Source organism: Thamnophis elegans, chromosome 1 (assembly GCF_009769535.1).
Source record: "Thamnophis elegans isolate rThaEle1 chromosome 1, rThaEle1.pri, whole genome shotgun sequence".
In the NCBI taxonomy this organism is placed as follows: domain Eukaryota; kingdom Metazoa; phylum Chordata; class Lepidosauria; order Squamata; family Colubridae; genus Thamnophis; species Thamnophis elegans.
The window spans coordinates 70,385,486-70,408,528 of record NC_045541.1 but is presented as its reverse complement, the minus strand read 5'-3'; the positions used below and the strand labels follow the sequence as shown (position 1 = coordinate 70,408,528).

The following is a 23,043-nucleotide window of genomic DNA, read 5'->3' as shown; positions in this document are numbered from 1 at the left end:
TTAAGCAGTAGGTGTCAGGAAAGGAGAGCATATTCTCCAGTGTTAATTTAATTGGTATTGTATTTATTGCCAAAGAGATACTTTTAGGATGCCTCCGTCTCAAAGCCGAAAATAGTGTTGGTGGCCTTGATACTAAACACTTGATGTAGAACATGTACTGTTTATCTGAGATGGCAAAATGCACTGAGGTGGTCCAGAGTGAGGAGCATTAGGAATTTAATGGAGACAATGGGTGTGAGCATTTGGGAGATGAAGGATTATATTCACAACAATCCGTTCATTCTTTGTCACAGTTTTTCTTACCTTGTTGCCTAGAAATTATAGTGGCTGAAATCTAAATTATCCTGATGCCACAAGTTTATGGAACACATTCACAAATATAATCCAGATGTGTCATCAGGCTGAAACTGCATTGTAGAAATTGAAAAATCAAACAAACCACACTATAATGTTTGTTTTTCATTCCAGGCAGGCAACATTTCCTGTATTTCTGCAGAATGTACACCCAGTCCATGTCCCAGTTCTGCTCAGACTGATTGTTGTCCCTGCCAGCCAGGTGATTACTTAATTATTGCCCTGAAGATATCTTGTTTCTTTTGAGACAGTGTAAAACAAGAAGGGTGGAAATGGTGGGAAGTCATTCTTTAAAAGATTTTATCCCAACAAGTAAGATATCCTATGAGTATATATAGGATTCACAGTATAAAGACTTTTGAATGCTTGAGTGCTTCCTTCTATAAATGAATTTGGGGAGAGGGGTCAAAAAAGTGATAAATAAATAAAACAATAAATAATGGAAATGTCAAGTAAATATAATTATCTGGAGTACAACTGTCCTTGAAATATTGAAATGTCCTCCTCACAAGCAAATAGGGAATAAGTGATTATGTCATAGTTTTATTATGATAACGGTTTGTAATAACCTGCACATAGAAAGTAAATACACCAAAAAAGTATAAGATCAGAAGTTTGTTCCTAGTATCTAGTGTTCTAAGTGGAAGGAACCTGAGTAAAAGAACATTTAGTTATAAAAGTAGAGAGTTGTATGCAGCGAGAACTCTACTGCATGATGTAAGGAAAGCAAAACATTTTCTACAAATCTACTGACCAGGAGGGCCATAAATGAAAAGAGCCTACATCGAAATTCTATGCTGTTTTCCAGTTTTAAAAATTTCCAAGGACTAAGGAAGGAAAAAGAAAAAGGAAGAAGGTGCCAGATAAGAGGGAAAGAAACAAAAACAGTGACTTCCAATCTTTTTCAGTGCAGTAAAATATAAAATACCTCAATTTTTTACTTAATATGTTTAGTAAATACTAGCCATTTCTATAACAATAGTATAATCTAATCATCAAAAGCCAGGATCATTTTTTTTCCTGTTTTGAGCATAAAGTCCACAATTGGTTTCAGGTAGAAGTAAAACTGTATACATTATTTCCTTTTATTAATACAGTTAATTTTGTCATCTCATCTTCCTCATTGTGGAAATTGACGTATCTTTCCATTATTATGCATATAAAATTCTCACTTCAGTCAACATATATAATAACAAAATTCCAATTGTTTTTCAAGCTCTTTGTCCAATTGTCCTAAAAGAAAAACTTCTCATTTCCATTTTGTATTTTTTTAAAGAATCTTCTGAATTAAAATATAAAACTGGCCCCAATATTTCTTTCTTTATCATAAGTCCATCAAAGATGATAAAATGTATCTTCTTTACAATTACATTTCCAACAATATTTCAGACACCTCTACCTGTTTTGCCTGGCTCGTCTATGGCCATGCAAGCATCGAACTCCAATACTATCCTTTCCTTTTCTTGTTTAAGGACAGTGGTGTGATTTACCTATGCATACAGACCCTCTATCTTTCCACCATAAATTTGTCCGAACCCAGTATATAAAGTAACAGTTAGCCTTTCCAGGGTTTCAGGTTTGTAGCAGGTTTCCTTACCCCCTATAGTACATAATGTATACATGCTTCCATTTCTCTGGCAAGTTTTTCCCATTGGTTTACAATCTCTTGGGGCTTGGGTGAGATAGACTAAAGTGGTTACAGTAGCCCGACCTTCTTTTACCTGGGTGATACATTGTTGACAATTGTCAGATCCTTGTTTGAACGGTTCTGTTGTTATGGCTTCTCGGTGCCTATGTTTTCCAGGAGTGCCTTGATACCAAGTGGGGGCTACTAAGGATGGTTGTTTCTGGACCTTACACAACCCTGCCCAACCACTCTTCAATTGGAAAGGGCTAATTATTCACTCGATTACAACGGAAGGAGGTTGGCCACAATCCAAGGCCGCTAGGACATCAGAAGGTGATTACATATCCCAACTCTGAATAACCTTCCTATATGTTTGCACACTTCTGAGTTCCTGGGCCCAATTTACATGCACATTATGGACACATGCAAATCGAATCCTCTGGGGTCATCACATGGCCATCTCTCTTCTCAATATGCAGGGTACTCTGTTAGTTTCACTGTCCACTCTCCCTATTGGTTCACTCAGAGCAATTCTATGGCTAGGACCCCATTCCCCTAAGTTTTCAATATACACGTCACCATATCCCAACTGGAGTTTACATTCTAATACCATAATTAATAATATAAATCTTGGTTCCATTCTTCCACCATGCATACAGGATCAGCTTCCGGAGTGATCCAGCAGAGCGTCTTCGACACTGTGTGCAGGGAACCTATTGCTGGTAAGGTTCAGCAGAGTGTCCTTTCAGGCGCAAACAAGACAATCTACTACAGTTTTTTTTTCTTTTCTACTGCTACTGAAAGGCAAAGTCACTTGCGCTTTAGCCGGAGCACCAAGGGTTTATCAGTGGATTGTGCTTCCCACTGGACGGGATCACTTTGAGCTGCTCCTTTCAATCTCGTCCAATGGATCCACGATTTGGATTCCAGAGTTTTTACTGCCAGGGGAGAACAAATGACTACAATATATGCCCCTTTTCATTTAGCTTTTAGATGTTCATTTTTTCCAATACTTTACCCATATTCTGTCCCCTGGCTTAAAGGGATGGCATTTGGTAGCACGTAAAGGTGGTGTTTGTTCTCCTACATATTTCTTTATGACCTCTAGTGCGTATTCAACCCCTGCAATTGTTTGATTAATTCCCTATTACCTATTTTCCCCTTATGGGATAATTCCGGCATATATAGGAACTGGTGTTTCAGAACAGTATTCCCTAATTGACATATCGTGGGCTTAAGAATTGGTGTCCCTAAAACCCTTCCTGATACCCCTTGGATTTGAATTTGTCTGTCTGTTGGTGGTGCAATTGGCTTATTCACTACTGAATGGCTAGCCCCTGTATCTAAAAGGAAGGTTGTTTCTGTATTCCCCACCAGTATCTTAACCAAGGGCTCAGGGGGTGGGTCCTCTGAGCCCTGTCCCCTTCAGTCAGACCAATTCATCTCCGCTAATCCCATCATCTCTCTTGCCTCCTGCGGTAGCATTCCTCTTCTGTCTGTCTCATATCGTCCCCTTCCTCTGAATCCATGTCCTCTAAATCTTTGTCCCCTAGAGCCGGGGGGGGGGGACAACACCCTACCTCTCCCCCTGAATGGTATCCCAAATGCCATGGGCATTCCATTTGCCAATGTCCCTCTTCTTTACAGAGAACACATTGGTTGGATCCGAGTGTGACTCCTCCTATGGCTGCCGCTGAAAGTACTGCTTTTTTCTGCATTCTATTGTCTTTCTCCCTTTTCTCAAACTTATCTTGGTTTACATACACTTTCCTGGCTATCTCAAGGAGCTGGGTGGTATTCCCAATGCTCCCTCCTGTTTCTGGAGTTTTTTCCCCTAATATCATCTGTACTCTGGGTGATAAATCTTTCATTTAATATTGCTAGATTCTAGGGCACACATATGTCAACCTGAGCATACTCCTCATATGCAGCAACCAACCTTTGGAAAAATGACTTGGGACTTTCTTGAGGTTCTTGAATAATAGTTGCAGGTTTGGAGAAATTTACGGGAGCTTTCCCCGCTCGTTTTAAAGCTTCCATTGTCAAAGCTCGATATTCTACTAGTTGGGTCATATGGACTGGATTATTTACGTCCCATGGGGATCCTGATTCACAGCTTTGATTTTCCTCTCATTTATATCTGCTACAGTCTCATTCGGAAATCTTTCTTTTAGAATTTTCTCTTTCGCTGTCCTCCACTTTTCCTTATCTTCAGGGCCGAGCAATGTCCCTAACAGCTGGACAATATCACCCCAAGTTGGGAGATGGGTCTGCATGATGGTTTGAACCAGCTCGATCACCTCTCTTGATTTTTGGGGAAACGGACCTTAGTGCTGTTTCCAATAAAGGAGATCAGACGTGGTGAATGGAGTATATTGGAAAATTGACACCAGTTGGGTTTGGTTTTGTGCATTTAAGACCCTTTGATCCACCTGCCTAAGTGGAGACATTAAGGTGATTTGGTCTGCCTTACTTCTAGTCCTTCCTGAAATTGGGGATTCTAGACCTGCGCTGGATTCAGTCTCTGTCTTCAGTAGGGCTGATGCCCCTTTCTGTTTTGGCCTGACTGGGTCTTCCTTCAGGATCAGCACTTCCATTACCAGAGGTGGCTGATGTATTGGGGGATAGCAGGGGACGTAAGGTGGGGGACACTCATCTTCCTCCTGCCTTCCTGTTAAGATCATGGCTGCCCCCTTTGTTGTGAGTAAAATTTTCATTCTCTGGGCAGATTATTTACACATACTCTCAGCATTTCAACTTTGCACTTTTTAAGCTAATCAAGACTTTTTCCGACTGCAATTTGCCACTGATCAATATATTGATATTGATCTGGATGGCCAATCTCTGGGTCGGTTATGACTTGATGAACTAGACTTATAATTCGGGGATCTAAGGTCCCTTCTGATGGCCACCCTATGTTGAAAGTGGGCCATTCTGATTCGCAAAGCTTCCTCAGCTTAGACGGGGTTGCTGGGGGGGGGGGTCCCCATAATCTCCACCATACGCCCTTTTAAAATTCTTCAACATCCACTGGAGAGGTGTCCTTGGGACACTCCCTCCCCCACCCATGTTCTAAAGACACTACCACTGACCCACGGTGCCAGACACTCAACGGTCACTCAACAGGAACTGCAGTGGTTTAACCTCTCACACAACCTAATAAGTGCTTCTTTAGGACTGACATCCCGAGTCCAGGGCGATGATCAGGCACCCTCTTCTACTTTCAAGCGGAGTAGGTACACAACACTATATTATACTCGCCTTCCGGCAGGTTTTCCTCACCCTCTCATTTTGGCCAGGATTCATTCAGATTCTCTCCTTTCCCTTTTCACACAAAGGGTCCTTGGACTGACTGGAGGTGCCCTCAGCGGTGAAAGGCATCCTTTCCCGTTCCTCCAAAGCAAAGAGCCTCATGGCGCCTGAGGTATCCGGGGCTCGGATCCTTTCGCCAGCATGGGGTCTTAGGCGTCTGGAGCGAAAGATTGCTTGGTAGTCCCTTCGTGGTCGCCAGAAATGTTGCAGAAATGAGACCAGACCAGCTCTTTGTCGAAGGGAAAGGTTTATTGCACACGGTTCAGCAGCGATAGCTCAAGCAGAATCTGAACCCCAAAGGGCAGTTGGTTACAAGTTTTTATACTTTATCAGCCAGGATATTGATCATTCTCCTAAGTACACATTCTTCCCATGTCATGTATGACTCGTACACATTAACCCCTAGTGACAGGATATCTTGATTGCCTTATAAGGATATAATCTTACCAATTTCCTGTCTCTACCTAGTCAGGTAGATAAGGTATTCAATCCCCTGTGGAATGGATAAGGCATTGGGGCATTCTTATCTGGCTTAACCTTGCATTTATGTTAACCTTCTCCTCTTATTGGGGATATCATTTCAGCTCTTGATTGTATTGAGGTTCTTACTTAATTAATACCCCTTTGGACCTAGAAGTTAGTAGAAAAATGCCTTTTATTTGCAATATCAGTACAAACATTCTGGTAAAGCATAAAGATTTCAGAACAAAAGCATGACAAATAGTAGAATCATAGGTTAATTCAACCACTTATTTTGCATGTTGTATGATTGGCATAATGCCAGCAAAGGAAGCAATAATTTGTGCCAGGATAAATTTTCTTCACAATGTGGCTAATATAGACATTCTGTTGCTGCTTGCTGTCTTATATGGACATTTCAGGACTGATCACTGTATATATATTGAAGAAATGTGGCTAGCTTTCAGTGAAGTCAGAAATGAACTAAGCATTACTTTACAGACAATGTACTTGTGTCTTGTAAGGGCATATCAACTTTTCATAATTGAAATTAGAAATACTGCCGTTGTTTTCCTCTATTTCGATCTCTGGGAATTCTAATTTTCTGAGATGTCCAATAAGTCTTCATTGGGTAATCATTTATGTAACTTTTGTGCTTCCTAAAACTTAATAGCTAGCATCATTGTTCCTCAGTAGGCTTGAGTCTGGTGACGTACTCTACTAGAGCAGTGCAGTGAGTCTCTTTCAAAGCCACAAAGGTGCTACAGACAGCACAAAAGCAGGAACATGTCACCTGCCTAAGGCTCTATAAAGCAGCAGCAACTTTTCCCTGTATCACATAACTGTGCTTTGCAGCTATAATAGTGTTTTTGGAAAAGAGCATTTGTTCCAGGGCACCCTTTTTCCTTTGAATCCAAAGGCAGCACAGCCACATGAAATATAACTTTGGACACATTGAGTGGCAATTTGAAAAGTGATTTGAAGTATATCCACAGTTCTTCCATGGCTGGCTGGCTTCGTCAACTTCTGTGAGGCAGATAGAGCCAATATATCCTCAGCTCTAGCTTTGTTGGCTTCTAAACCTTAATCATGTACTCAGAATTTTTGCAGGTGAAAACCCAGAAAGTGCAAAACAGTAGAAGCTGGACAGGAAAATACACATATTAAAAAGAAGCCAGTATAGGAGTCTGCAGTGTTTTATACTTTATGCCACAGGCATTCTGACTGACTTTGCTAAGGGTCTCAAGCTGTTTCAGTTTATGATTTGTCAAAACCACCCTACCTCAGAGGGCTTGTAATGGCTTTATGCTGGGTTAAAGTTGATTTCCTCCAAGGAATCTTGAAAGAACAAGGAGACTAAAAATTCACTGGTCCAGATTTTAATTTTCTTTCATGGAACTACATTTGTGGAAGGGGGAATAAAGACCTGTAAGGCCCCATATCTCTATACCTTGAACTAACAACAGTTTATGGCTTAAAGTGACCTTGTCTGGTTAGGGTTAGGGTGATTCATAGCCATTCTTGCCAATATTTCCTAATTAGGACAGCTTAGGGCACATCAGTTGATGCCATCTATTGGACAATATGTCCAATATGCAAGCAAAGTTTTATTGGTAGATATGATAAAGCCCCTTTGAGATTGTCACTTCAGACATGCATGTGTTCATTTGATCAGGAATTAGAGGACATTTCTAGGTGAATTTACCTTGGTATGTTGCCATGTCAAACTAAATGCCTATATTGTGTTTTACATATATTGTTATAAAAATTGGTATTACACTGCTGTGAACATTTCCATTTAAACAAAATAGTTGGTTTTAAAAACTGAAATATATATTATAATAAAAATTATGGAAAACAAATTTAATCTGAATATTCTCAAACTATATTTTTTAAATAACTGAATTTGATACAGTTCATTTTTAAAAGGCTTGTTTTGTATACAAATATAAGCTTTGGAAAGTATGTTGATTGACTTCTTTGCTAAATGCAGGAAAGTTAAATGTTTGTTGAAACCTGGAGAAAGCTTCCTAAAATTAAGAGTAGTTTGACAGTGATATCCATTATCCACAAAGTTGGTGGGTTCCCCTTGGTTGGATGTATTCACTTGGGAAATTTCACTTGGAACGAATTAACTTCAGTTCGTTAGTTGACCTGCAGTCAGTGTGCAGTGAATACAAAGCCATTTATTTTTATATTTATTTATTGTTGCTGATATTGAAGCATGGGGATCAGGAGCACAATTACCAAATTTAATTCCAAAGAGTCAAGACTATCCTTAGGCTAGCATAGTATGACTAATAAGATGTTGCTATTACTGTGCCACAGGAGCCAGGCCAATCTGGTTGTTTGCTCGATCAAAGACACAATAGTATAGACGAATGAAGATATCACCAAGGATCCAAAGATCATACTGGAAGGGCATATCCTCAAAGCCACTCGTGCAATAACCTTGGGACTGAAAGAGAAGTTCAAATATATGATGAATTTGAATGGCATAACTAGAGGGCCTTTGCAAAGCATCAGGGAGCTGACATTCCCCTCCTCCTCCCGTTGAGTGTTCCTTATCCATGATGGAGTAGCAGAATAGCATATTTGCATTGAATAGGCTATCTCCATTGTCTACCTCTAACTTGCCTCTTGTTTAAATCTGGAGTCATCTGATTTCACTCCAAGGTGATGGATGACAAACCCTTACAGATTTTGCATACCTTAAACCTGCTGTTGGGTTATGTTGGAGTAAGGGGAAATGCTATGTTCATCCTAGTACAGCTACCGTAACACTGACTAAAACATGAGATGGAGAGAGTGGTGAGTTTCAAAATTTTTTAGAACCTATTCTGTAGGTATGACCTGTTTTGTGGGAGTGGCTCAGCAGTCATGTGACCAGGTGGGCGTGGCCAACTTGGAAAATGTGGTGAAACTCACTTAATGATGTTCTTGCTTAGCAACCAAAATTTTGGGCTCAATTGTGGTCATAAGTTCTCTTTCTTTCTTTCTTTCTTTCTTTCTTTCTTTCTCTCTCTCTCTCTCTCTCTCTCTCTCTCTCTCTCTCTCCCAGTTTTTTTCTTTCCTTCCTTCCTTCCTTACTTTCTCTCTCTTTCTCTTTCTGTTTCTGTTTCTGTCTGTCTGTCATTCTCTCTCTGTGTCTGTCTGTCTCTCTTCCCTCTCCATCTGTCACTCTGTTTGTGTGTGTGTGTCTGTCTGTCTGTCTCTGTCTCCGTTCCCCCTTCTCTCTATCTCTCTGTGTGTCTCTGTCTCTCTCCCCTCCTTTCCTCTCTCTGTCACTCTGTATGTATATATGTGTGTGTGACTGTCTGTCTCTCAATCACTCACTCTGTGTGTGTGTGTGTCTCTCTCTCTGTGTCTCTATCTGTCTGTCTGTCTGTCTGTCTCTCCCTCCCTCCTCCCTCTCCCTCTATGTCTCTCTCTCTCTGTATGTCTGTCTGTCTCTCTCTGATTCCTTCTCTCTGTCTCTCTGTCTGTGCCTCTCTCTGTCTGTCTCTCTCTCTCACTCACTCTCACACACAGAGACACTCATACTGTGGTCACCTTGTGTTCCAATCACAGGTTAAAAGTACCTGGCAGCGGCGGTTTTCTCTTCAGGGACAGGTCCTCTTCAGAAAGACAAGGCCCCGCTGGTCCCCCTCCCATTCCTTGTCTTCTGGCTGCAGCTCCACGCCATGGAAAACATAGGTGCGTGCATGCCCAGCACAATTGCAGCCCGGAGCAGGACCAAAGCCCCTCTCCCAACTGTTTCCTGCCATTATGAAGTCTCCGAGGCTGTAATTCATGGGGTGTGTGCACGTGCCTATGTTTTCTACGGTGTGGAGCTGCGCTGAGGCTCTGCATGGCTGGCAATGACTCCGGAGCCCATCCAGAAGATGAGGAACGCGAGGGGGACTCCTCCCCCCACAGATGGGCTCCGGACCAGCAGAGCCTTGTCGTTCTTTTTAACCAGGCAGCTGTCAGAGAGAAGAGGACAGCGCATGCCCTTGGCTTGTGCAGCAGCCCAATCCTTGCCTCCTGTTCTTCGGCTGGTTTAACCAGGCGGCTGGTTAGAAGAGGACAGCGCATGCCACGTGGGCTTGTGCAACAACCGAAGAACAGGAGGCGAGGATTCGGCTGCTGCACAAGCCCAAGGACATGCGCTGTCCTCTTCTATCTGACAGCCACCTGGTTTGCTGAATCCGGCACAGCGGTGGGACTCTTGCCTTCGCTGAGAGCTTCCTGGTAGCCACTTCTTGTCATTGCCGCCACTCTGGAAAGACGCCAGTCTTTAGACAGAACCTCCCCCTTCAGAGAGCCCATGCTGGGAGACAAAAGGGGATGGGCTGGTTTGAATGTGGACAAGCGGGCCATTTGGGGTCAGCACCTCCTTCGCTAATTCAGGCAGGCAGAGAAAGAAAGGAGGCTTGTGATAAAGCACCCCTGACACCAAGGGCAAAGGGGAGCACCTTCGCCTTTGACTATTGCATGCCTCCTTTCTCCACCCACCCAAATTAGCAAAGAAGGCGGACCATCCGCTCACCCGCATTCAAACCAGCCTGCCTCCTCTCTTTCGGCATGGGCTCTCTGGAGGAGGACAGATGTTCTCTCCCAAGACCTGCTTCTCTTAGGTCATGGCACAGTTCTGGGACACGTTCAGGCAATGGGGGGGGGGGCTTTCTCACACGCCTTTGGAGAAAGAAAGAAAGTGTGTGAGAAAGCCCTCCCCCAACAGCCCAAACATTTGAATGAAGGAGGCTGAAGTCTCCTTTGCCCTCGGCTATGCGATCTCCTTTTGTTCTGTTGCCCGAACGAGTGAATGAGGCAGATGGAGAAAGATCACGTTGATGGGGGGAGTGAGCCAAGCGTTCCGACCGGTTCTAAACGGCACTGTAGATTTGTGGAACCTCTTCTACCGAACCGGTTAGAACCGGCAGGAACCCACCCCTGGCTGGAGAGAAAATGAAGGCAATGCCATGGAGGAAAGTAACTGTAGCTAGAATATGATTGTATCTAGTTTATACGCAAGAGAAAGACCAGGATGCTGAGAATCATGTTTAGACCCTGTATGAAACTTTCTGAAGAGCCCATGGATAATATATAACAGTGAATCATACATGTTTAACAGGGCTTGCTCTTTAACCATGTTTTCCTAGAACATTTAAACAATCCAACAATTTGGATTATGGCATAATGAAATAATAATGCCATAAAGAAAGAATCACTTTACGTGTATCTTCCATACTATGAACGTTAACTTTATATTGCAATATTTGTGACTAAACACAGTGGTTATTCTTGAGACCAAAATGATAAACTGAATGATAAACAAATACTCTTTCTTTAAAATAATCTCTATGGTTTTCCTCATCCTGGTTCTCTTTAAATGTGTTGGATTTCTAAACTGATAATCCCCCAAATAGTCCAAACACTGAGAATTGAAGTCTAACATATTCAGGATGACCTACTATGGAGAAATGACATCTACTAGAAATGAATATGGTCTACATGAGAATAATCTTATCACTAAATGTGTTGAATTTCATATTCAGAGTTGCAGAATTCAATTCTTCATGCATACTGCTATGCTAAAAATTATCAAAAACATTTCAAATGTTAGAAAATGTCTCCCACTTGAATATAGGTAACTGAGATTGTCTTGGTATACTTCTTTCAGGATCAGGTTTCTTTTTCTTTAGAGGTTTATTGTGTGAGTATGACCTAAATTATTTGAGATAATTTTTTGGATAAACCACAGATCTTACCTGGCGAAAGTAGGCACTGGCGGGCACAGGGTATTCAATGCCATTGATGGTGAAGACAATGTCAGCCAATTCTTTGATAGCATTGCAGTTGACCGTATACTGATATGAAGTAGGATGAACAGAAAACATATATTAGTAGCCCCATAACATTTGAGAAAGGAAAAAGAAGCTGGGCATTATGGAGTACAAATTCTCCAGAAAAAATGCATTAAAACAAATCTGAACATTACACACACACACACACACACACACACACACACACACACACAGCAAAAGCCACCTCTGACCCTTTGGCCCTCCCTATCTGTCCCATGTGGATTGCTTTTATTTTGAAGGTGATAGCCATTTTCCCCCCAATCTATGTGTGCATGTGCATGTCTATGCACCTTCACCGCCCTACTGGTTCAACCCTCCACAATAGTCTCAGTTTCTCCTGTAGCCCCTTGAGAAAATTAATTGCTCAGTCTTGCATTAGAATGATGCTTCCTGAAACAAGAATCAACAATGATGACTTGAGATCAGGATTATATCCCATTATATTCTATTTGCAGTGTGGAAGGCATACCGCATGTCAGCAGAACAATGAGGCTTTGGTCTGGTGTAATGGTCTTTGCAATCACTGATCTGACCAGCCCTGTCTTCCATAATGTGCCACTCTATTCCGCATGGCCATTATATGAGTCTGCTGATTAATTAGGGCTGAAAAAGGCATTTCCCTATCTAAATCACTTTAGGAAGCTAGGGAAAACCAAGAATCTTGCATAAGAATTGGAATAGAGGGAGACAATGGATTGTACATAACAATAGCAAAAATACATTAGAAATGATCTGAAAAACCTATTAAGATTCACAAAGTCATTGAACCATAGATCTCTAAAGATCTGCTAGCATAATGCGCTTGGTCCATCTTCCTATCTCAACCTTTAAGAAGAATTACCGTATATACACAATAATGTGGAAATCACAGCTGCCAGTTCTTTAGCTAGTATTGGCCTTCATACGCATTGAGTTCTCAAGAATCTAGGATGCCATAATGTATCAGTGTAGCATATGGGTGGATCTAAGTAGTGTCGCCTTTTGCAATTGTCAGATGGACAGATTTTCAAATGTCACCCAAGATTTTTTTGGTATAGCACCCAAGGTACTGATAACCACTGGAACCACCACAGCTGCATTATGCTATAACCTTTCAATTCTGATTTCCAGATCTTCTTTGTCTTCTACTATCCCCTGATACTACTGCATGCATTATCCATGCTTTCTTCTTTTCAATAATAATTAAATCTGGCGTTTTGTGAGGCAAGACTTTATCAGTTTGTATTTGGAAATCCGACATTTTAACCTGCTCACTTTTTACTACTTTCTCAACACTATGTTTCCAGCAATTTTCCATTACTGGTAATGATTATTTATTGTTTATTTATGTATATTAATTATAGTTGTATATCATTATTATCAAGCTTACCTGATTAGCTTGGGTAGCACCAATGGCATTCTGAATGCTAGCAATGCCATTGGGGGGACCTACCAAGAGGGAGGTACCAGTGTCAACAATAGCTTGACAGCCACCGGAACAAGCGATAACTTTACCATTGAGGGTGATGCTGAAAAGAAATATTCAGGTAAAGATGAGAGAAAGAAAAGTGCCACAACTTTTGCATGCATGTCTTTTCAAATGATAAAACAACTTGGGCCATGGGAAAGGAAGAAGAATGAGAAAGATTCAAAATAATCCACCTTGACCTTTTTTCCCCTATAAAGGGGAGCAGAAGGAAACTCTGGCAGGTTCTCAAGAGTCTATTATTATATCACAAAACTAAACTACATTCCTATAATTGTTAAAATGTCTGTTTCCTAATCTGGCCTGCTTCGTGGAACTGGTGGGTATCTTCTTTTGCCATTATTTTGCATTTGGTTTTTGACTGCATCTTTGTGAAGCAGGGATGTGAAGGCTGAAGGTGTAGAAGTTGGGTTACCTGTCCACAGTGATCTGCCAAAAGTATTCAGCAGTAACGGGCACCCAGTTGAGACTTCCAGTATAGTAGGAGGAGTCAATGCCACCAAACATTACAAAGCTCCCGCTCTCCTCATCACTGAAAAATGAACATATAAGAACATGCCAATTAGAGGAATTGCAAATATTTTTTCATTTCTTTTTTTGTTTCCTATTATACCGTTGACCCATTGAAACTTTTAAAAAATAATATCCTTAAAACGATGGGTTAATTAGTTGATTGCTTCCCCTATAAGCTACTGGCAAAGAGTTGTAACTCTTGGCTGCTATCTAGTGATCATATGGACAGGGGTAAATGCTGTTTAGCTCTGGGAATTGGTGTATGAGCTGTAAAACTGCAGATTCTTTCAGTCCATTCCCTTCCCTATATATTCAGAATATATCCTAACCCAGTGATTGCAAACCTTTTCAGCAGTGAGTGCCAAAGAGGGAGGGAGAATGGCGGCTCATTATGTGTGCTCATTGGGGCTGCAACCCAGAAGAGGAGCTGCCTGGGGACACGTGTGCACCGGTTTCCAGTGCACACTGGCCAGCTGATCTTCTGTTTTCTGTCATGCATGCACACGTGACAATCAGCTGGGCAGCGTGCATGCGCACACCATAAACCAGGAGACCAGCTCTTCCAGTTTTTGGCACTACCACACATGTGAAGGCCAACTTAACGTCATGCATGCATATGCGCCAGAAACCTGGAAGAGGAACGGGTGATGCCATGCTTGCCAGACAGATGGCTCTGCATGCCACTTTGGGCATGTGTGCCATAGGTTTGCCATCACAGCCCTAACCCTTTAATAAATAAGAGGGTATATGGCTTATCTCAATCATTCACTGACCTGGCACCAATCTGTTCCACTATGTTCCCTCTGGACTACTGATTTCTGTCCCATGTATAAGTTTCATGTAAGGAGATAAGATGTTCAGTGGTTCCAAATTTCTGGAGGACATTCTTCTCATGGTCAACACAGTTAGTGAGCTTTCTATAATCTATAGAAGCTCACATAAACTCTTTTCTGCAGTTTTCTCAATTACCCAGCATGCATTGCAATAACATTTCTTATTCTCTTCTCTAAAGGCAGCTTGAACCTCTGGCATTATCTTCCAGATAACCTTCCTTGCTTGATCTTAAGTTTAATTTTACTAGCATGTGAAATTATGGATATGGTATTATAATTTCCATTCAGTGCTAAACTTTCTTTCTTGGGGTTGGTATGATCTGGGTTCTATTGCAGATTTGCTGGCAGATTTTATTTTCCTGCCTGGCAAAATCAGCAACTAGACATCCCTGCATTTTTAATCTAGTTGTGTCATAAATAAACTGTACTCTGAAAGATCCTGAACTTTTCCTTAGTTGTATGTTGAGTATAATCAAACCTAAAAGGGTTATTATCAGGCTTTATATTGTCAGTCACTTTACAATGTCAACTCATGAGTTTACTGGATTTTGATCATGTGACCAGGGGGATGCAGCAATAGTTGAAAATGCAAAGGCAGTCATAAATCACTCTTCCCCCACCAAAAAAAAAATCCTATTGTTAAACTAATAGTTGTAAGCTCAAGACTACCTGTAGTGTACATACTCCTGGAATATACCTCTAGTATTCTTCACTCATCCCTCTCAGAAATATCCCTGCTGCTATGATGATGCAATCTAGCAGAACTCAATGGGATAAAAGTAATTTACCATTGACTTACTGCAGGATTTTTGTTTTAAAAAGTTCCTATTCTAGCCAACAGTCCTGGATGTTTTTATTATAGTTCCCCATCCAAATACTAAACAGGTCTAACCCCACTTAGTCTTTTGGGGATCAACCACTGTCACCTACATGCCACTACCTGCCACTCATAGTGAAAAGTTATTTTGTACAGTAATGCACTGAAAACATGTAAAACCAGAAAGGATTGTGTATTGCTGAGTTTCTCCAGAAGTAATACGGTTGGTACCCATGCCCTCTTTCTCTTCTAGCAAGAGATGGTAATTAGTCTATTCAGAAAAATGTGCACAAATCATTGCTACTTACGGACTCAGGTAGACGGAAAAGAGATCCTGGGATACTAAACCTTCACTCATCATGTTGTCAAAAACAGGAGTGGCACCAGAGGCAGCCAGCCTAGGGTAAGCCAGACCCAGGATGCCACCAAAGGGGACATAATAAAGGAAGCTGCCAGGCTCGGTCTGACTCAGACCAAAGATTTGGTTGCTGACCCGAATACTTCCAACCTGTGCAGAAGAACAGGGAGAAATGGTTATAAAATTCCTTTTTAATTTCAAGCAGTACTACTACATTTGTGTCGGAAGTACATACCGAGGCATCTTAATTTCAACTTCAAGCAGATTTATGCATAGATACATACATGTGTGTTTGCAAACTGACCTTGAACGATTCATGTAACTCACTTGATTCTAGTTGATTCACCACTTTTAAATAAACTGCTTTGCAGTTTAATGTCTATCACATAAAATAGCCTCAAAAGAAATCTCTATTTATAGCCTATTAGTTTATCAACTATTTCTCTCTGCCCAATCTAAATTTTGAAAGAAGTGTAATTGACGCAGAGTTGAGATTAATCTCCTAGCAAAGTATTGGCAATGAGTCTCAAAAAAGACAGTGCTGAATATAGACTGAGCTGTAATCCAATAAATGACTGGATCTTATCCATTAGAATTAGCGGATATCCATTGATATCAACATTATATATTAGTAATGATGAAATATTTGTGTTTTAAAAGAAATAAAACTTTTGAATAAAAAAAAACATTATATATTAGTATATACATCTCCTACAGATTCAATAGTGGACATGGATGAATTCTATGGATAATACAAGAAGTGCTAAGTGTAGCATCAGGAAAAGACATAAATCTTACAAATGGGTGTTGGAATGCAAAAATATGAAGAACCCAGGAAATATAGGAAAGTCGCCCTGGCTAAATTAACACAATAAAGCAAAAATAGAATTTGGTAAAGATAATTATTTGTTTATTTACAAAAACTACTTTAAATACAGATACTATACTTGGATTTCACTTGAGATATAAGCCTTGAATCCAGTCAATTACACAAGAGGAAACAAACAATTGAAACATGAAATCCTGTAAACCAGGATACTTCTAGCTGCAGATTATGGAGCAGAGACCATGAATTATTTCTGTTTAATAAATGGGTTAACATCAGAAAAATAAAGAAAACAGGTACACCAACAAGATTTGATCAGAAGAACAAAGAAACAGAATCTGGGGCTAATATGAGGCATTTATTTAATACCTTTAACTTAAACGACAGGCAACTTGAGGTATTCTAAGAAGGAGATCGTAACAATCGAAAACTGAAGGAAAACCAATACAAAGAGGAAAAAATCTTCTTAGTTTTCAAAACAAGCCAGAGAAAGATAAGTAAATTAAAGCCTTGAGCAATATATGATGACTGAAATTGAGATTATTATTAAGTAAAAAAGTATAGGGAAAACTCTCTCAATGGAGGAAAATAACTAGAAAAACAAATATATTTGTTTTGAAAAAAAAATCAGAGCACTCACAGGATATCTTATTGCTAAGGGAAGGATACCCAACAGTAATCGTGGAAGAGATCTAATAGAGAAAAATAGATTAAAGGAAGTTGACTATGCTATAATGAAACCTTTTACAATGGGATTATAGAGTAACAGGAACATTTATAGAGAAAGGGAATATATTCAGAAACCAACTCAAATAGCATTTGAGATAGAAGAGGCAGTAGACTAGCTGTCAGATATGAAAGCACTTTCATCCTGACAAATGAAAAATCCACTGAACTGTTCAAAACTGCAAGACAAGAAGGAAATCTAATTTTATTTACAGTTTTATTGACAGGAAATGTTGCGTGAAAAAGATAAGTGTTTATGCCCAAGAAGGGAGACCCAAGACAATATGCAATTATCAAAGCAGTGGATTAATTTCTCATACAAGCAGTGTTATTGAATAACTCACAAAAAAAGCCAGGACCTGGATATCTGGGAGACCGCCTCCTGCCACATACCTCCCAACGGCCGATAAGAACTCACAGACTGGGCCTGCTCCGGGTGCCGTCGACCGGACAATGCCAGCTGGCGGCTCCTTGGAGGAGGGCCTTCTCTGTAGCTGCTCTGGCCCTGTGGAACGACCTACCCGTAGAGATCCGGACCCTCCCCACTCTCTCGGCCTTCCGAAAAGCCACTAAAACCTGGCTATTCCGGCAGGCCTGGGGCTGTTGATTTCAGGAATGAGATCTAGCCCCACCCAGATTGAATGTATGGTGCATTGTTTTTAAATTGTTTCTTTTTAAATTGTTCTTTATTTTAACTTCTTATATTAACTTTTTCTGTAAGCCGCCCAGAGTCCTATGGGATTGGGTGGCATATAAATCTAATAAAAGTTAAAGTTAAAGTTAAATGCCAAATGAACAGGTAAATGGCAGAAAAGGCAAATTTGTATTGGGGGGGGGGGTGTAGCTAGCTGACATCAGATAATAATGAAGAGTACAAAAAAATAGAAAGAGCTACTACTTCACTGATTAAAACAAAGCCTTTATAGGTCATGCCAGAATGTGGTATATATTACTAATGGGTCATTATTCTTTTGATAAGCCTTTATAGTAAAGAAGAAGTTACTATAGGAAGTGAATCTGGACAGTCAGAATGATTCAGAACTAAAAAGAGAATGTGACAGGATACATTTTCATCAGATGTGCTTTCACTGCAATCTACACTGGAAACAGTTTGTGCAACTAGAATCTAAAAGCTCAGATCCATACTATATATTAGATGAAAAATTAATCTTATGTCACAAGAATCTCAAGAAACATTCTACTTTCAAATGAGACATTTATATATAGACAATTTTAGGCTGCAAATGCTGCATGCTTCCTTCTGCTTTTTTTGGGAGGAGGTGGACATTTGCCTCTTTTATGAAGACAAAACAGAAAGCAACTCCTGGCTGTTGTCACAACTGTCAGCTCTGTTATCAGTTTTCACAATGTTATGAAAAGAACCTCCTACAGTATTGACCCTGTACCCATTTAACTTTTACAGCAATGTGTTTACAGAATAATAGGATGGAATGAAATGACAGCTGGAATCAAAATAAGCAGTGCTGCTTCTGAAATATGCTAATGACTCTGTTTTGCTAGGTCATAGTAAAAGAGAGCTCAATATAAAAATAAAAATAGAAAGTGAAACTACTGTGCTAATGTTCCAAATTTCTTAAAGTTCAATATTAAGAAAGGAAACATAAGCTCAATCAGCAAGTTTCATGAATTTACAGCTGATGGCAAAGAATTGAAAATGGTACATGTTTTTGTTTTCTTGGGTTCCAGAATAGATAAAAGTAGACAGCAGTCTATTATTTCCAGGGAAAATAGTTGGAAGCATTATTAAAGAGAAAACAAGTTGGTAGGGGAAAAAATGGGCTTTTGTGAAAACAAACCAAGATGGTTTCTGAAAATAATTCTCTAAGTTTCCAAACTTTTTGGAAAGTGTTAATGAGCATGTAAGCTAGGTGGCTCAATAGAGACTGTATTCTTGGACTTAGAAAAAAAATCCTCAAAAAGTCTCCTTGTTAAAGCCAGTTGGCATGGAATCAGGAGCCCCATTGGACTAGGAGATGTTTAAAAGACAGGAATAAATAGGCAATTCTTGCATTAGCATAATTTGGTCTCCAAAGATCAGCATTTGAACTAATGGTTTTCACTTGGATATGAATGATCTGACATTAGGGCTGAACAATGAGATGACCCTATTTGCTGTTGAGAGTGGTAAAAGTAAAAAGGGATTATGAAGGATCTGCCAATTGAATGATGTGACATTTATATACATGTCAAAAATATTAGGTTGCCTGCCCTAGTATACATGCTGTCAGCTGTCACACACAATTATATCTAGGTCTGTTGCATCATGCTAAAAACAGGGAGACCGAGAGTTCTAATCCTATTTTAGAAGCAAAATCAGGTGGATGACTTTGGACCAGTCATTTTCTTTCAGTCCTAGGAAACAAGAAATAGCAAACCATTTCTGAAAACCTTACTAAGAAAACGGCAAGACTTGTCCAGTCAGCCTCTGAAAATTGCCCATGAGTAAATGGGAAAAAATGTTCATATCATAAATAAAAAACAATTATGGCACAACTTCCCAAGAGAAATGCTTATTGCTAATTTAAATCGCTTAGATCTTCTAGGACAGTGGTGTCAAACTCAAGGCCTGGGGGCTGGTTCCAGCCTGCAGGGTGTTTAGATCTGGTCCGCGGGGCTTCCCTGGAAACAGCAAAGATTGGCCTGTAGTGCCAATTGGCCTGTAGTGCCTCTGCCAGCAAAAATGGAGCTCAGGAGGGCTGCGAATGAGCTCCATTTTCACTGGCAGAGGGTTGCAAGAGGCTGTCACGGCCGAAAATGGAGCACAGGAGCCTGTTTTCACTGGCAGATCGATCGGGCCCCCAACATGAGTGACGTCGAATTGGCCATGGCCCCCATCTCCCCCAGGGTCAAACACAACTCTAATGCAGTCCTCAATGAAATCAAGTTTGACACTCCTGTTCTAGTATATAACTGCATTTCTTAATTTTTTAATTATTTAGTCATGAGTGCATACATAACAAGGCTTCTTAAAGTTCCTTGTTCTTCTTGATTACCAAAACAAACACCACAGTCTTGGCTGCCTCTGAGATTAACAGAAGTTGGAAAAAGATAAAAACCTTTTGCCATAAGTAAGCTCTATATAGAATTCAATTAGGTCTTCCCTGTTTGTCCACCTGACCCATGCTGACTCAGTCTAATTTCCCAAAGGATAGTTCTCAGTCTACTTTCTTTAGCAATTTACCTGGACAGTATCATAGCCTAGGACTCCAGTCATGCTTCCGGTGCCATAGGTGATGGCTACGCTCTGGCTGGTGGATTTGAAAGTGGACGACAGTTGTGGATTGAATTTATGATGGTTAGCTGCGAAGATAAGCAATTGTAGCATGATGTGGGCATACTAAATATATAACAGAACAGAAAGAGCAATAGAGGGTAAGAGAAATATTGGCATTTAACTCATTCTCTAATGTGTGAACTCTGTCCACAGTCATAGCTAACATGAAAACTGGTTTATAAATAGATGGACACGAGAATAAAAAATTCTCCCTGATTTGATCTCTTTCAAATGTGTTGGAATTGGAGTTCTGAGGATTCCCCCTCAACATGCCAACACAGATACTGTGATGGGGCTTGTGGTCCATTACATTTGGAAAGTACTAGCTTGTGGATATCTTGAATTTAGAGTAGCCTCTTTCTGAAGACATCACTTATGGGGACTACTTACTACAAGCTGGACTGGAGCAGGACACAGAAGGGACCCACAAGTTGGCAGAACCAGTGTCAAAGAGGACTATGAACTCCTGTGGTGGAGTGCCAATAGAAATAGTGCCGCTGTATTCGAGCTGTGGAGCAGAAAATATGTCCATAACATTTTTGAAGCAAGAGAAATGAACACTTCTTTGTAGACAAAAGCAAGTTTGACAGGCTTTTTAGACAATACAAATCTGCTCAATTAGTTACAGTAAAGGTAAAGGTTCCTTTGGCACATATGTGCTAGTCATTTCCGACTCTAGGAGGCGGTGCTCATCTCCGTTTCAAAGTTGAAGAGCCAGCATTGTCCAAAGATGTCTTTGTGATCATGTGGCCAGCACTACTAAACGGCAAAGGCGCACGGAGCACTATTACCTTCCCACCAAATGTGGTCCCTATTTTTCCACTTGCATTTTTACATGCTTTCGAACTGCTAGGTTGACAGAAGCTTCGACAAGTAATGGGAGCTCACTCCGTTATGCGGCACTAAGGATTCAAACTGTTGAACTGCCGACCTTCCTGATTGACAAGCTCAGTGTCTTAGCCACTATGCCCTATTTGTTACAGTAGAATATCGTTTATGTTCCACGATCTCAAATCGCTTTCAATCATTAAAAGTATAACTTCCTCAATCCGCATGTCTCTTTTATTGCTCTCCAGAGCCAAGGGCTATTGATTTAAATCAACAGGTGTTGAGATTCTATAGACTTGTCCATAGGCTAAATGCTGAGCACCTCCTCCTAATATGGAATACTTACATCCAGATAATTTTGCATGGGTTCAATAACAAATGTATTTTGCAGCCGGGGGGAATATTTTGTGCCAAGATTATAAGGATGCTTCTTCAGAAAATCATCTAGCAGCCCATTCTCTTTAAGGATTTGCCTCATGGATTTTGTTTTCCTTAGGTGAACTCTAAGCATTGAATAATGGAAGGGAAATGATTAATAAATGAAAAATAGTGCTCATAGCATTAAAGATAGAAAAAAAAATGCATTTTGGACAGTATTCTCTGATTCAACACTCTTAAGAGGGCTACAACCTTCAGAATTCCCAGCTAGAATGAAAGTTATAATTGCAACATATCATTGGAGGCCCTGGGGATGGGGAAGGTTAGGTTCAGATTTATTTCTGCTGAGGAAGAAGGATTTGAAATCTAGGTATGCTCTTTAGAGAAAGAAGCATCTTCTACTTGATGAACACACAGTACATTTGCAGATATAGTTATAAAGGGAAAGAAAATAATACTGTCAGTGGAAAACCTAGGCAGATTCTGGCTTTGTGGCTTGCTCACCAAACACAATAGAAAGTTTGCTGAAAGAGTTTGTGGAACATAACATAGAAAGAAAATTAGATCCTTCTGAAGAAAATGGTACATGTTCCCTTTAAAGAAAGCACAATGGTCAATACTCACTTTGTTGTCAGACACTGGGAAAGTGCCACCAGGCTCAGAAGTAAGAGGAACTTCATGATTACTCCTTTATCCCCAAGTTGTTAATTCAAATGAAGTGTGGGTCCCAGCTTCTAAGCAACACACTTAGGTTTGCTACACACACATATATAGTTCCAAGACTCTCTTATCGTATTTGCATATCATATAAAAAGGCAAACATTCCTGATATGATTATCTTTTAAAAAAATGTCCTTCAGAAGAACTCTCCATGTTATTCTTTTCATTTGCATTAAGTTCTTGACCTAGAAAACAGGCTCAGGTGTAGGTGACATTGGCAACCATTTCAAAGACTTTGGTACATCCCAAGCGCAGTAAAGCAATGTTTTCCATAACTTTTCAACATGTGAACCAAAGGTAAAAATGTACATTTTCTTTTTAAAGTAATCTGGATGGAATTTTATTTTTTAGAAAATAAACTATATAATGAATTAAACATAAATTTAATGTTTACAATTAGGGGCTTCAGATATAGTATACCCAGCATCGTTCAATTTCTGAAAAGATATTTTAGACAGGTTGGTAGCCTTTTCAGGACTGCAACATTCTGCAACTTACAGAAGTTTCATCTAGTGCAAAATGCATAGGTGTAGGCTGATCAGTATATGTTACACCTGCCCTCTACAAGCTCCTCTATCGGTTTGCTTCCTTGTTTCAATTAAAAATGCTCGTAAATACCTATAAAGCCCTACATGACATGGGACTGGATTATTTGAAGGAGCATCTCTACCCAGGTACATCTA

General features: G+C 40.2%; 1 protein-coding gene across 1 annotated transcript; it reads right to left on the bottom strand.

Annotated features, from left to right (window-relative positions):
• Positions 1-8,066: 8,066 nt before the first annotated feature.
• On the bottom strand, positions 8,067-22,320 carry LOC116512120 (pepsin A-like). Its single transcript, XM_032222408.1, has 9 exons — positions 22,265-22,320; positions 21,609-21,765; positions 20,825-20,942; positions 20,342-20,460; positions 15,538-15,737; positions 13,482-13,598; positions 12,953-13,109; positions 11,506-11,592; positions 8,067-8,210 (listed from the first exon to the last, which is right to left on the bottom strand). The coding sequence occupies exons 1-9, from the start codon at positions 22,318-22,320 to the stop codon at positions 8,067-8,069; spliced, it is 1,155 nt and encodes a 384-aa protein (XP_032078299.1).
• Between the last annotated feature and the right edge of the window lie 723 nt (positions 22,321-23,043).